Here is a 14,687-nt window from a genome sequence, read left to right on the forward strand (position 1 = left end):
CAGATTCATGGCCAGAGCCAAGGTGCCACAGTCTGAGTCATGATAAACATAACAACAGGTAGATACAAAGATATATTTAAGTTCTTGTTTTTCTTTGTAGTTTCTCTATCTTGCAGAAAATAACTGTAAGTGCTGAAATTCTATTTAAATCGTAAAACCTTTAGTCTCAAACAAATCTTTAATATATAACCCAATGCCCTTTATCTGATCCACAGATGCTTTCTAGAATATTCCAGATCATCACCTCGCTTATGCCAGGGACTCCCTTACGTGAATGAGTCATCCCATGTCAATGTGCTCTAATGGCGGGAAGGTTTCTTACATTGAATTCTTGTTGTAACCTCCAGGCAATGTGCCCCTCCTTGCCCCATAGACTAGGTAGAACAAATTTAACTTCTTACTCCCCAGACATCCTTTATCCCATTAGCCCACAGTAATAAAAGTGTATAGTTTTCAGCTGAGTACATTTTCCAGCTGCCCTTGTCATTAAGTGGACACATGCCTATGTTCTAGCAATAAGATACGTGGAAAAAAGAAACATGCAAATCCTATCAGTACCTTTAGAAGAAGGAGGTATGGCAGGAGGCTAGATATAATGGCTGGAGCTCCAACAACTATCTAACACTATGAGGAAAGCTTGAAAACAAAAGCCTCACTTAATGGCACAAAAAACCAGGATGAACCGGGGTCCTCACGCTGGTGCATGCACCATGCCAGCCAGCTTCTTAAATGTGAAAGAGAGATTCCTCTTATCATCTTAACCTCCATATCATCTGTGGCACTGTGGCTGTTGTTTACAGTGGGGTGGAATCTCATCCTAGCCAGTATTTGAAGGTTTCACGTTTAGTACCTGCTCCTTGGTTACACATTACACACAGGGTTGGACTTAACCACTAAGCATGAGGCTACAATAAAGTAAAAACATCTTCAATTGAATGTAGACAATTTGGGATGTACTTCTTGCAACTATTTTCTATTGACACGCATGACCTATTCTAACACAGAATTACAAATAAATGTATCTGGGTATAAAAAGCAAGATGTAAAGCATCATGTAGGTTTAGAATCTTGTTTCTGTAAAATCAAACAACAAATTCCCAAACTCCCAATGTCACAAATGGGAATCTAAGAGGATGTATCCTTACCAAGGGGGACCATGGATATTGGGTGATGGGAGGAGTTGAGGGTGTGAGTTAAGAAGGTAAGGAGCTGTCATTGATCACATCAAAAGGGAACCACTGGTATGCTCATCAATATTTAAAACAAATAGCACTGTTTAGAACAACCCCTCACGGGGACTCGAGCTGTCCGTACATCCTGGGACTAGGAACCACCGTCTGGGACAAGGCTCTCCCTCCCTAGGATGAGAAGGGCCAAAGTCTTACAGAAGAGGAAGACAGAGCAGATTGAAAAAGGAATTAACAACGAACAAAACTCTCCTACCTGGCCTTTTCTGATTTTCTCTTCTCTCCTCCCATTAACACTCCAGGCACAATCCAGGTAAATGGCTACAGAAAGACATCAGACCAAAATCAATGTGAAGCCCTGTTTACAGAAAACAGAGCCTAACTGCAAATTCCTGTTCCTTTAGGAAGTTGGGAGGGAGAGCTTCTCAGTGCGCAGACACAGTTCCAAGGCATTGCCAGGCCCGTGGTTATCAGCACTAACTTAAATTACAACTATTCAACTAGCTTCCAACGCTGCAAGAGAGGAATATGAGCTTTTTAAATGATTCAAGGAGCTTCTCTGCCTTTCCCTATAGAGCCTGAACTGAAAACACGTTTCAGTGAGTCTATTGCCTTTATTTTTTCCTTTTTGGTTAAGATCAAACCCAAATACAATGCTTCCTCATTGCCACCCATGATGAAAGAAAAGGAGAGATCAATTCTCATTATAATTTGGTGGGCTGGCAGGCTTTGACTCGGAAGCTTTCTCTCTCTCCATTCTGAAACAACCCCTGCTTGCAGCCCGTTAAGTTGCTTTCACTGGATCACCTTAAGGTTGTACCTGTGAAGCTCTGTAGGTAGCTTGCTAGTGACTATGATGAATAGATTATAGGAATGGAAGTACCAGGAAACACTAGTAAACTCACTAAGCCAGAAATCAGTGATTCATAGGTTTAGATCAATAAAAACCTACAAACTGTACCTGGGGAGAGCAGAGACAACCAGAAAATGGAGGGACACTGGAGTGATTCCTAGCTCTTTGAAAATAAAGCAAAGACTGTGGGATCTCTTTCCTCAAAAAGTTGGGAAAAAAAGACAAAGCTGAACTTGTGGCTTGCCTTACCTTAAGCAGTTTCTGGACAGTATCAAAGCTTTGCAGAGCCAGCTGTAAACATGAAAAAGTGAGAAAAGATGAGCAAGGTCCCGCCCTTCCTTTTCATTTATTTTTAAAAATTTAGACAGTGTGAAGTGATAAGGATGCAACCTAGGACCTCAAGCTAGGATTAAAAAAAGTCCTCTACATAGAATCTCCTTGGGAAACACATCTCGTTCTTAGGCTGATGCTGAAACCTGTCAGTTTGGAGAATCTATTTCTTGGACACACACAAACACAGTGTTCTGTGCTCCCTCTGCTGGCTCAAATTCCCAGAGTACCGTGCAGAGAGGTGCAGTCTATGGTGCACAAAGATGGAAGAAAATGAAGCAGAGTCGACCTGAATCTGGCTGCCTCTGGAAAGAGAGAATGTAGTATGTGTGAAGGGGTATGGTGACGCAGCAGGCTAGCCTTGGGGTTGCTGCTGTAGAGGTGACATGACTATTTCCTAAGGCTATGTCGGGGCAGAGCAGCAGCTAAGGACAGAGATGATCATTTCCCAAGTTTATTAAGGGGGGCAGAAACAACACAGAAACCAACAAGCCCAGTGGAAACAGAGAAAGAGAAAATAAATGTAGGTTATAGCCTTTAACAACCATCAACAAAGCCTCTACGTAATCCCTTTATCCAAGGAAGATACACAGTTTCCATGTGTTTAGTATTCATGAAGCATCCCAGGGAAGCGGCGAGGTTGCTGCTGTAAAAATTTAAATAGCTCTATGCCTGCTCCTTCACTGGATGGAGCTGAGACAGGGCACTGCAGGATGTTCAAAAGGCTGGGCTGAAACCTCCATCGCCGAGATCTGTTCTCTGCAAGGAAGCGATTGGCATTTGATACAGAAAACACACATCCTGATCTGCAATTTTCTCCACAGGCAAATAAAATAAATCAGATAGAAGAGATTTCTACCAAGAAAGAAGAAAAATATCAAAAAGCTTAACTTTCAGAAACAAGCACAAAATTTAAAAAAAAAAAAAAAAAGGTTCATTTTTAGGGTCAACTGCTTTTAATTTTTAATTAAGTTGTAAAAGAAAAAAAATGTACAAAAATGCAATTATTTTAATTCCTTTTAAAAGAAATCTATAATGTCATTAGTTTTTAGATAACAGAGAAACACTTCTCCAAAACCAAAAACTTCTGGTTTCTAAGACTACTCGAATTTTTCTTCTTGTCAGAAATCAGAGGATGGTTCCTTGGCAAAGGAAAAGAGTGTGGTGATTGGTGCAGTAGGGAGAAAAATAGTCAAAACACCTGAATTTTATTCAACGATATTGCTGAAAGAACCTGCTTATTATTAGTACACACCCCGAAAGTGGGACTGCTTACCTCTCTTGTTGGCACCAGTATCAGAGCGTAGGGGCCATCACCACGCTATTGAACAGAAGAAAAGAAATGCCATGAGTTGAATGAACACAGGTCACAGGAATCTGGACAGATATTAAGGGTAGCCACTTGTAAACATGAGAGGCAGTCTTATTAAAGAAAGGGGTAAGATGGCCCACTGTGCTTGTGTGCTCACTCAGTGGTGTCCGACTCTTTGCGACCCCATGGACTATAGCCCGCCAGGCTCCTCTGTCCATGGAATTCTCCAGGCGAGAATACTGGAGTGGGTTGCCATTTCCTTCTCCAGGGGATCATCCCAACCCAGGGGTCGAACCCAGGTCTCCCTGGGATTCTATATCGTCTGAGCCGCCAGGGAAGCCCATTATCATGGAACAATGATCTAGAAGTTCTGACCCATGCAATCAGACAAAGAAATATGCATGAAAATGGAAAGTAAGAGGTAAAGTGGTCATTATTAGCAGATGATATTTTATCATAAAGAAAAAAAAGCTTAAGAAATCACTTGAAAATCTATTACAGAAAGACAATTCAGTCAACTAGCTGAATGTAAAATTAATATATAAAAATCAATAACCTTCCAATTCAGAAAGTTAGATGGAACCATGTTTAGGAATAGCAAAAAAAAAAAAAAAAAACCCAACATAAAAAACTACACTGCACAAAAACACAATAAAAATTTTTAAATACCTCTGAGGAACATAAAATAAAATTTAAATAAATGATTCTTGGATAAGAAGACCCAATATTATTAATAAGCTAATCTCCCTAAATCAATCCATAAATGTAATTCTAATAAAAATGTCATGAACATGCATATTTATGCATATATAAAATGTCACAAATATACATATACATGCATATAAAAATAATATACATAACCAGATAAGCCGATTTCAAAGTTCACATGGAAAAACAAATGTGCAGGAATAATCAAGATATTTCTGAACATCGTGTGTGTTAAAACAACTTAAATCCGTAGTAGCTTTTTCAAAACTGATGCTAGCACTTAAGAGATTATAATAGCAAATACAGTCCAGAATTAAATCAAATACATATAAAAAGTCAGGAAATATACAGTAAGGGGCAATTTATATCAGCAATGAAAAGACGGACAATTTAAATGCCCTTTTAAAACTAAGCTAGAAAAATACAGTTGGAGTTAAGTTGGCCTTTTTACAGATGACATAAAACTCAGAAACTATAAAACATGTAGAATTTTATTACACAAAAAATTTAAAATTTCACGATGAAAAAGTAATACCTAAACAAAATTGAATCAAATAACATGGGGAAAAATATGCCATACATAAGAGAAAAGACCATTTCTTAGTTTATAAAGGTTTGTAATTCAATTAAAAATAAAAATAAAAAAACCATCAACTCAAACAGAAAAATGGAGAAGGGCATAACAGTTAATTTATGGAAATAATAATTCAATATATGACTTTTAAACATGTGAAAAGATGCTCAACTTTACTCCCAAGAGAAATTCAAATTAAAACTAGGACACAATATTTTTCCCGTCAGATGAGCAAAAATAAAACAGCCGACAGTGTTGATACAGGCACAGGGACACAGAAACTCCTGTACACCGTTGGTGGGAATGAAAATCGGTGAAACTCCTTTTAAGATCAATTTTGGCATTATCTACCAAATAAAAATACAAATTCCATTTATAAGAACTTCTCAAAAAGATTCATAAGTGTGTGTAAAGAAGTTGTTTAATTGCTTTGTAGAAAAATGTTGAATACAACATAAATTCCATCAATGAGGGAATGACTCAATAATTTATGGTACAAACATCCAGTGGAATACTAGGGGGCCATAAAAAAAAACCAAGCAGGTCAACACAGCAATGATAAGAAAGCATCCCAACATATTAAGTGAAGACGAGCAAGGCACAGTGCATAGCAAGCAACCATTTCTGTATCAAACAAAAACTTCAGCCAAAGTGGGGGGAACTATGCATACTCAGACTTACTTTACACCCAAAGAATATCCCTGGGAGGATAAACAAGATGCTGGTGATAAGGACCACACTATCCTAAGAGCCGTGCTATTTGGGCCAAGGGGCAGTAGAATGACTCACTGATCACTGTATGTTCTTTGGTACTCTTCAAGAAATTTTTTTAACATATACATTATATCCATAAATAACTGTAACAATGATAGAAGAAAACAAAGTAATCTGAAAAGGGTCCAGTGGTGCCCTGCATCTCCAAAGTGCTGGGACACATAGGGGAGGAACCAAAACTCTGTTAGGGAACTTCCCTGGTGGGCCAGTGGCTAGGACCTCACCTTCCAATGCAGAGGGTGTGGGTTCCATCCCTGGTCAGGGAACTAAGACCCCACATGCCTCGCAGCCGAAGAATCAAAAGAGAAAACAGAAGCAATATTGTAACAAATTCAATAAAAGCTTTAAAAAAATGGTCCACATCAAAAAAAAAAAAAAATCTTGGGGAAAAAAAAAAGCCACATTAGTGTAGAAGCTAAGCACAGATTTAGTGGCAAATTAAATTACAAGGATGGTTTTCATGTTTTGCATAGGAAATATTTACCCACAAGGAGAAAAAGATTTGGAATTCAAACTAGAGGTGTCTGTACTCAACATCTTTGCGAGACGGTGCTGAAGCCCGGGCGGGGGATGGCAAACATGTTAGTACAAGGGTATCAACACCGCAGCGTTAGAGATTCTGACATTTCAAAAGGTGTTACTACACAGAGAAGAAGAAAGAACAATCAGTTCCTCGCAAGGCACAAGTGAGTGAGGAAGGATGGATGAGATGTTTAAAAAAAAAAAAAAAGAGAGCCCAAGGAGCTGAAAGTGTGGAAACACAGAAAATTGGTCCGTTCTTATCCCATCACTACAGTAATTGAAGCCTCTGCCGGGTGCCTTGAATTCGCTGCTCCCTCCAGACGGGTTTTTAACAGGCCAGATCCGTTTACTTTGAACCACAAGGGCCTATACTGAATGTTACTTGAAATAAATTTGGGCTTGGAAAACCGTTTCTACAGAATACTTCCATCTTTAATAAAACGAGCTGTTATTGATATTAAAAAAATACTTGAGTAAATAAAAGCAATGACATACACGGCTGGTTAATGCTCTGAATATAAGCAATTCAGAACACTGCCCTTCATACAAGTCCACGTTGCTGACGATGAGGACACTGAGCGGGCAGGTACTGTTGCCAGGATCGGGGAAGCAGGGCTCTACTATCCAGGTGCAACGCCTTCCTTAATCCTGGCAACCCCAGGACACAGGCTCCCCATGATTCCCCCCTGGAGCATACAGGGATGGAATGATGCGCTCAACGTCTCACTCAGAGCCAGGTTTTGAGCAGAGCCCCACCATGCTGTCCACTCTAGGAACACAACTGCATCTCTGCTGTCCTTAGTTCACGGGTCCAGGAAATGAGTCAGCTGCACTGGAACTGTGGGATCCACGCCAACTCAGATATACGCCCAAACCCTGCAACTTTCCAAGAAGGAAAAAACCCTCCACTGTCTACAGACGTTCTCCTGGAGTATCTAAAGAGCTGAGACTTTACCACACTGACCTAATAATTCATACTTCTCCTCTAATCTGTACCGGGTACAATGTGAAAGCCCCTTGTATGAACCCCAGCACTCCAAAGTACCCAGTGGAAGAAAACACCAGTCATCCACAGGAAACAGAATCCCACTCATCCACCTCAGAGAAAACCAGTATTAGTTTGAAAAGTGTCTTTCTCATCTCTGAGTGTGCATGCACATATATATATGCGTATACACGACCATCAGCCATGAAACTGGACTATCATTATACACACTGCTTTGTAACCTCCCTTTGTTAACACGGCAAGAGTGTCTATTGAGTTCACAAAGAGGAACTGAAGAAAATATCGCTTTCAATAACTACATAAGGTTCTGTCACTTGAATGATAGCGTAGGATTTGTTTTATTGACTTAAAATCATCTAAATAAAGTTTAAATTTGAACATGTTCATTCTGAAATAATTTCGGGCTTACACAAAACTACACAAATAGTTCACAGAACTCCCTTACCCCCTCCTCCCAGCTTCCTTATATGACATTGATTCTCAAAATCATTATGTTAAGATCTTATGGAAAAATCTGAACAAACCTTTGGGCCAACCTGATACACTGGAAATTAACACTGATTCAATATTATCAGTTAATCTATAGACCTTATTCAAATTTTGTTAACTGATTTTCTAACACGCCTTTTTCCAGACTCAGATCCAATTCAGGGCCACACACAGCACTCAGCTGTCGTGTCTTTCGTCTCCTTCACTCTGGGGTAGAGCTTTAGTATATCTTTGTCTTCTGTGACCTTAATAGTTTGAGTACTTGCCAGTTGCTGTGTAGAATGTCTTTTGACTTGGCTTTATTTGATGTTTGTGATCAAATTAGAATTGTGCATTTGTGGCAAGAAAACCAGAGAAGGACATCCTTTGTGGCTCAGAGGTAAAGAATCCGCCTGCCAATGCAGGAGACACAGGCTCAATCCCTGACCCTGGAAGATCCTACATGCCACGGAGCAACTAAGCCCATGCACCACGACCACTGAGCCCGTGCCCTAGAGCCTGGGAGCTGCACCTACAGAAGCCCTCACACCACACCTAGAGAGCAGCCCCACCTGCTGCAACCAGAGAAAAGCCTGTGTAACAGTGAAGACCCAGCACAACCAAAAACAAACAAACAACAAAAACATATGAAAATTAAAAGAAAAAAAAATATATATGAAAGAAAACCAGGGAAGTACAATTTTATCCTTCATCCCCCTAGCAGGAGACCTGTGAGGTCAACACAACCCCGCACTGGTGAGGTCCCCCGTAAGCCCGTGGATGCGGTGGTGACAGCCAGGCCCCCCACCATAAAGGTACCATCTTTTCCTCTAGTTCCTGGAAAGATAACTTGAGTGTGTAAATATCCCATTTTCCTCACACTTCAATCCGCTCACTTTCATATCTCTGATGATTCCTGCCTGAAGCAGTATCACTGTGGCATTTGCTACATGATGATGTTCTATACGAATTCACTGGACTTCTACTGTAAGGAAGGGCTTCCCCTTGTCCCATCTGTTTAGCCAATAACTCATTTGCGTCAGTCTGGACTAAAGGTGTTTGTTTTAGACTGTGGACCAGAACCCAGCACTATCGTTATTCATTCTGTCACTGCAGTAACAGGAAGGCTCGGCACACATCCAAGTCTGCGTGCCCAAACCAAGGGAAAAGTGACCAACCGGCTCTTCTCATCTGCCGGCGAACTACTCTGCTTCCTATTTCTATTCTCACCGTTTCCTCTCAACTCAGAATAACCAGGGTGTATTCGTGAGATTCAAGTTGGATTCTGAGATGATACTGATGCCCACGGAACACGGCACTCATGCGGCCTCCTCGGGATCCGTGCCAAGGAACCTAGTTCTGGCCCCTCTGGCCCAGGTGCCGAGTGTGTTTCACAACTAAAGAGAGGTCCGAGAAAACACAAAACACAAGGCGGCCCAACTGCCACACTCACTGATGGGGTGCTTATTTTCACTTCTACTATTTGTGCCAAATCCCTGTTTTTAATATAACGCTAACCGTTTCTGCTAAGAGGAGCTTGGCCTTTGGAGCCAAAGAGAATGGAGGCGGAGACCCAACTTCAGGCTCACTCCCCGCATGGCCTTAGGATGGTATTTAACTTCAAGTCTCCTTGTTTTTTTTCAAATTGACGTAACAGTAATTCCTTCCAATTCAGTGCGATTAGGGCAGTTAGCAAGCCAAGAAGATAACATGAACAAAGCATAGAGCAGCATGTCTGACACATAGGTAGCATCTTACAAATGTTCCCAGGAGACCTGCTAGAATGACTGTTACAGTTGTCTATTATTTGCTCTATTTTTTATTTTATCCCCCACTCTGGGCACAATCTTTAGATGCAACATGCTTACATAGTAAATGAATTAAACAGAGATAAGAAAACAAAGCTAAGTGAAAAGATTTAACTGCTTTGGTTCAGTTTGATGGTTTCATATGCACCATGAACAATAACAGAAAAAATGCACTTTCTTTTGTTTTTTGGCCTTGTCGAGTAGCTTGCAGGATATTTGTTCTCCAACTAGGGACTGAACCCAGGCCCCTGGCAGGGAAACTCAAAGTCCTAACAATTGGACCACCAGGGAACTCCCAGAAAGACAGCCTTCCCACTCACCTGTATTTTGGATTGCATTGCTTGAAGAGACTGGACCACAGGGATGCAATAGGCAAGAGTTTTACCTTTTAAAAGAGGACAAGAGGAATTAAAACCAGAGTCTGAGGACATCAGAAAACCAAAAATAGTAAAGGAAACTGGCACCGCCCTGAAGTCTGGAGATAGAAAAGTGCACTCACATTCAGGGGAAAACGGAAGTCACCTGTCTGTCACAGCTCCTAGTTCTGCTCTGTGAATGCAGTGCTTCTAATAAACCTGCAGCTTCGCTCCTTTAACATCTAGCAAAGGAGACAATGATACTCTCCCCAAGTCTCACAGAAGCTCAGCTCAGTGAATGTCCCTAGGAACTAGAGAAGCTCCCCTCCCCGGGGTCACCTTCAACCTCTCAAAGGTGCTTCTGAAGGCAGAAGTGTCGTCTGTGGTGCTTTCACGGTCAGGAGCCAGTTGGAAGCCCAGAGCTGGCCTCCAGAATCCAAGGAGAAACCATGGATGGCAAAACCCTTGGGCTTCCGCCCATCTGGACAGTGGCTGAGCGGGGGAGGAAAGGATAGCTGACTTGCTCTTACAGGCACAAGAGGTCAGAAAAGCCCTTCCAGGCTGTTCTGGAACAAAACCAGTGTTCCGTGATTGAGCACAACAACTGGCATCTGATCAGTGCGTGCTCATGGCAAGAGTGTTTCAACACCAGAAAAAAATATTCATTGCCACTGGAGTGAAGATGGACGGCTCTAGCCATAGATGGTGGGACCAGGTAGAGAGAGCCCTGGGAGGGGCGCTGAGAAATGACTGTGGAACCTGACTCCTTTCTGATCATTCCTGATTGTGGTCCCATTGATCATCCCCTTCCTTTCAGGGCTCTGATCAGAAGCAAGCACAGCCTCCCCTCCCCCCACCAAACAAAGCAGCCACCACCATCAACAGACAGCTCACCACATGACCGTGGAGGAAGGGCAGAAATCAAGTGATGACTGACCTGAGCCCGTCTGGGATCGCACGAGGGCATCTCTGCCTTCCAGCAACACGGGGATGCTCTGCTTCTGAACGCTTGGGCCGCCCGAAAGAAAGAGCACATGCTTACCTATGATGTACTACCTGCCCAGGTTTACAGGCAGAGACACAAGATCCACAGAATGCAACTGACCCAGGCTCTACGTCACCTTGGAGGTCCCCTGAACAGTCATGGGAAGGGCTGAGAAGCCTTTGATGGTTAGAAGGGCAAAACCCTAGTTGAATTTTTGAAACTTATGGGGCTGAAAAAGTTGAGGCAACCCAGAGATTGGCTGGTATGCTACACTAATTAAAAAGAAAAATGCGACCAGCATGATGACAAGCTGGAGCCACCACAAAGCACATCACGTACTCTATCTTGTGAACCAGGGAATACGAAGCAATAAGACGTTATGGAAAGATTTCCAAGCAGAAGAGGGAAAGGGGGGCTCGTGGGCCCCGCAGACAGCCAGAAATTGCTGCCGACTCTAGAAAACCAAATATGACTGCCACGGACATGGTAAGATGTGTATCCAGGTGTGTATTCCCAAACAAACAACTAAAATGACAAGGTCTTACTGCATAGTATAGGGAGCTATATTCAACGTCCTGTGATAAACTACAACGGAAAAGAATATGAACAAGAATCTACATTTATATAACTGAATCACTCTGCTATAACAGCAGAAATTAAAAATTATAAGCGAACTATATTTCAATAAAATTTAAAAGAAACTGAAAGGATATGGAAATCACATTTGATTGCTAAAACTGAACAAAACAGTAACATAGGGGCTCATTTTCTCTTTGATGCTTTTACTAACAGCTCCTTCTAAGTGAAAGGTGACATTAAAACGTACATGAGCACACATACTCAAGGCGGGGGGGGGGGGGGCGCGGGGGTGTTGTCACTAACATTTAAAATCTTTTTTCAGCATCCCATTACATCTAATCAAGTATTTACTCCTATCTTGTAGCTGACTCTACCTCTTGCTACTAAAAAATGACAAGATAAATTCTGTATTTTAGACAAATTATTTTCGGGCAGCATAGACCACAGTGGCATCCCACGCAGACCACTTCTGGACAAGAGACCTCTTAAGAGTTTAGAGCTGAGGGTGGCAGGGATGGAGACCCAGTCCCATGTACTACGTGGGGAAGCCGAGTGGTTACCAAGCCCTCAGGAGTTAATAACCTGGCATTGCTCTCTAAGCCAAGACATGAGTTTTCTGTCCTCTTGGGACAATTCAGGTTTCATTTGCTTATACCCACTTAAATCCTGAGAAAATCAAGTGACCCAGAACTCTTACCTGGTCATACTAGACATCTTTAAGACTGTATTTATTGTGGAAATCTAAGAGAAAAGACAAAAAAAAATAATTTATATATATTTTTTGGTATAAATACATTTAATGCAAATAAGGATGCAAAGAAGGGGAAAATACTGGGGTAAAAACTGATGAATCACAATCCAATCAAGTTCCTCCAAACCAATGGTTCTCAACTGGAGGTGGTTCTGTGCACTGCCCCCCTGCCAGCCTGTCCCAAACCAGTGGTTCTCAACTAGGGGTGGTTCTGCACACTGCCTCCCTGCCAGCTTGCCCAGGACGTGTGGCAACATCTGGAGAAACTGTTGGTTGTTACAACTGGGGGCAGGAATGCGCCTGGCACTGGGTGAGCACAGGGCCTGCCAAACATCCTACAACACGCGGAGCAGCCCCTGAGACACAGAGGCCCCGTCTCCCAGTGTGCACAGTACCCTGGCGTGGAAAGCTGCTGCTCTCTGAGCTGAGAACACAAGCACAGGTAACCTGCCCGAAAGAAGAAGCAGGTAAAGCCATGACCATTTGAGCCAAAAAAATCTGGACTTCCTAAAAGTGAAAGTGTTTCTCTCGCCTTACTCATAAACACAACTGGAACACTCATTCACGGTTGTTTGGCTTCTGTTAAGTGTCCATGTTCAAAAAGACCCTTCTTCCTTCAGTTCTTTATAACTCCCTTAATAGCAAGATGACAGTTCATCTCCCTCTCCGTGACACTGGCACCCAAAACAGTCTTGATGCCATATTTATCCAGTAATTATGAGGTGGTCTTCAAGTCAGATATGTGGAGTCCCAGTCCTAAAGTGAGTTAGGTGAGCAAAAAACAAAAAAGGGGGGTGGGCTGGGGTCGGGGTGAGGACAGTGAACAGATTCCTAAGCTCACGTGAACTGTCCTAGAAAAGTGTCTTATCAATCTGAGTTTAGCTGGGTAACCTGCAGCAGATATAACCTTTCTTTGATTTTTTTTTATCTTCCTAGAACTGTCACTTCACAGACATTCTGAATGAACAAACAGACCCCCAAAATCGAGACACCCAGAAAACAAGGAGGGATACTTACGAGATGGGGGTGGAGGTCCAGGGCTTGAAAAGCATCTGAAGTGAACACCTTTTCTTGCACCTGCTTTACTACAGGTCTGCAAATAATGAACAAGATGCAGGCCATCAGTTCCAAGAGACAAAGAAAAGGGCAGAAGACACTTAATCCCTTTCATTCTTGCAGGGCGTCTGCCCCTGGACATACCTGGGGAGTTCTGGGATCTCAGGGTTGTTTTTGAACAGCGATGAAGTCTTGGCGCCCGGCTTCCGCTCCTGGTCTCCATCCCTCGCGCCGGCTGAGGGCTTCTTGGGAGAAAATGTCCTTTGTGCCTTCCCCTTCAGGGTCCTGCGAGTTTCTTTAGCGGCAGTTTTCTTGGCCGGGAGAAAAGAGGCTTTGCTCCTCCGTTTCGCTGGGGGAGCCTCGCTGGACGCCTGGCATTTTCTTTTGGTGGCCGCTGCTTGCTGCGTTGTTCCCAAAAGGAAAGAGTGACAAGAGATGCGTCAGTCCATGAAGACAGACCTCAGAGTGAAGCCTGACTGCCCACAGAATTGCATCTCTCCCTGCAGAGATTATTACTCCCCATATGTCAAGCAAGTTTAGGGTCTGCAATCAGATTCTTTAACTCGGCCCTTTTCTCCCCAAAAAGGAAAAAAAAAAAACCCCCACAAATCTCAGCTGATACATCTACCAGACCTTACCAATTGTCTTAACCTCCACTTCCACCAAGATCATCAAGGGAGAGACATTTTTAAGACTGAATGTTAACAACTGGAGTCTGTTTGCAGGGAAGGGAGGACCCACCTAGTGAAATGTGCAGCTAAGGTGATCCAAATCCCTAGGAATCCATTTACACGGCAAGCATGGGGAAGAGGAGCGATGAATCTTGCCTCTCTCCACCAACAAAGCCCGACAGTTACTGCACGTGCCCAGGAAGCGGAACCTTCATTACCGCCTAGCCCGAGTGCTTGGACGGCTGTCATTCTCTGCCCTCATGCTGCTCCCCCAGATTCAGGGGGTTTGGAGACGATTCCTCCTCCCAGCTTCCATTCCAAATGAGAATTATGCTCCATCCATCACCTCCATTGCAATTATTCCCAACGCATCTCGCCTTTCCATTCCCCATCTGATCACCGATTACGGGCTACAACATGAGATATCTTCTTGCCTGTTGCTTCTTATTTCCGTAACATGAATGTTGTTAAATGCATGATGTCCAAACTTCCCCTAGGAGAAGAATATCCAATTCCTCTATTTTCCTTGACTTTCTCTTCCAATTCACATTACACATGAATATACAAACATCCCCTGAGTAGCTGGGGCTTATTATTCTGGAGTTCTGGTTTCTCTTGGAATACGCTATCTTCCTCTTGGCTTGAGATCATGACTTCTGTGTGCAGACATCAGTTTGCTTTAGCTGTGACTGTCAGCTTCTGACTAACCTGGCATTAACAACAGTTCTCTGTTCCTGGCAACCCTAA

At 42.7% G+C, this 14,687-nt stretch overlaps 1 protein-coding gene across 1 annotated transcript in view; it reads right to left on the bottom strand.

Moving 5' to 3' along the window:
* DDX31 (DEAD-box helicase 31) overlaps positions 1-14,687 on the bottom strand; it is a 73,493-nt gene that overhangs the window by 55,106 nt on the left and 3,700 nt on the right. The window contains exons 2-9 of the mRNA XM_061433959.1: positions 13,414-13,670; positions 13,231-13,306; positions 12,160-12,203; positions 10,836-10,906; positions 9,863-9,927; positions 3,647-3,691; positions 2,290-2,331; positions 1,444-1,508 (exon numbers count right to left, since the gene is read on the bottom strand). Coding sequence (XP_061289943.1) covers positions 1,444-1,508; positions 2,290-2,331; positions 3,647-3,691; positions 9,863-9,927; positions 10,836-10,906; positions 12,160-12,203; positions 13,231-13,306; positions 13,414-13,670 — 665 coding nt within the window. The remainder of the gene's footprint in view (positions 1-1,443; positions 1,509-2,289; positions 2,332-3,646; positions 3,692-9,862; positions 9,928-10,835; positions 10,907-12,159; positions 12,204-13,230; positions 13,307-13,413; positions 13,671-14,687) is intronic.

This window comes from Bos javanicus, chromosome 11 (genome assembly GCF_032452875.1).
Source record: "Bos javanicus breed banteng chromosome 11, ARS-OSU_banteng_1.0, whole genome shotgun sequence".
Classification (NCBI taxonomy): Eukaryota; Metazoa; Chordata; class Mammalia; order Artiodactyla; family Bovidae; genus Bos; species Bos javanicus.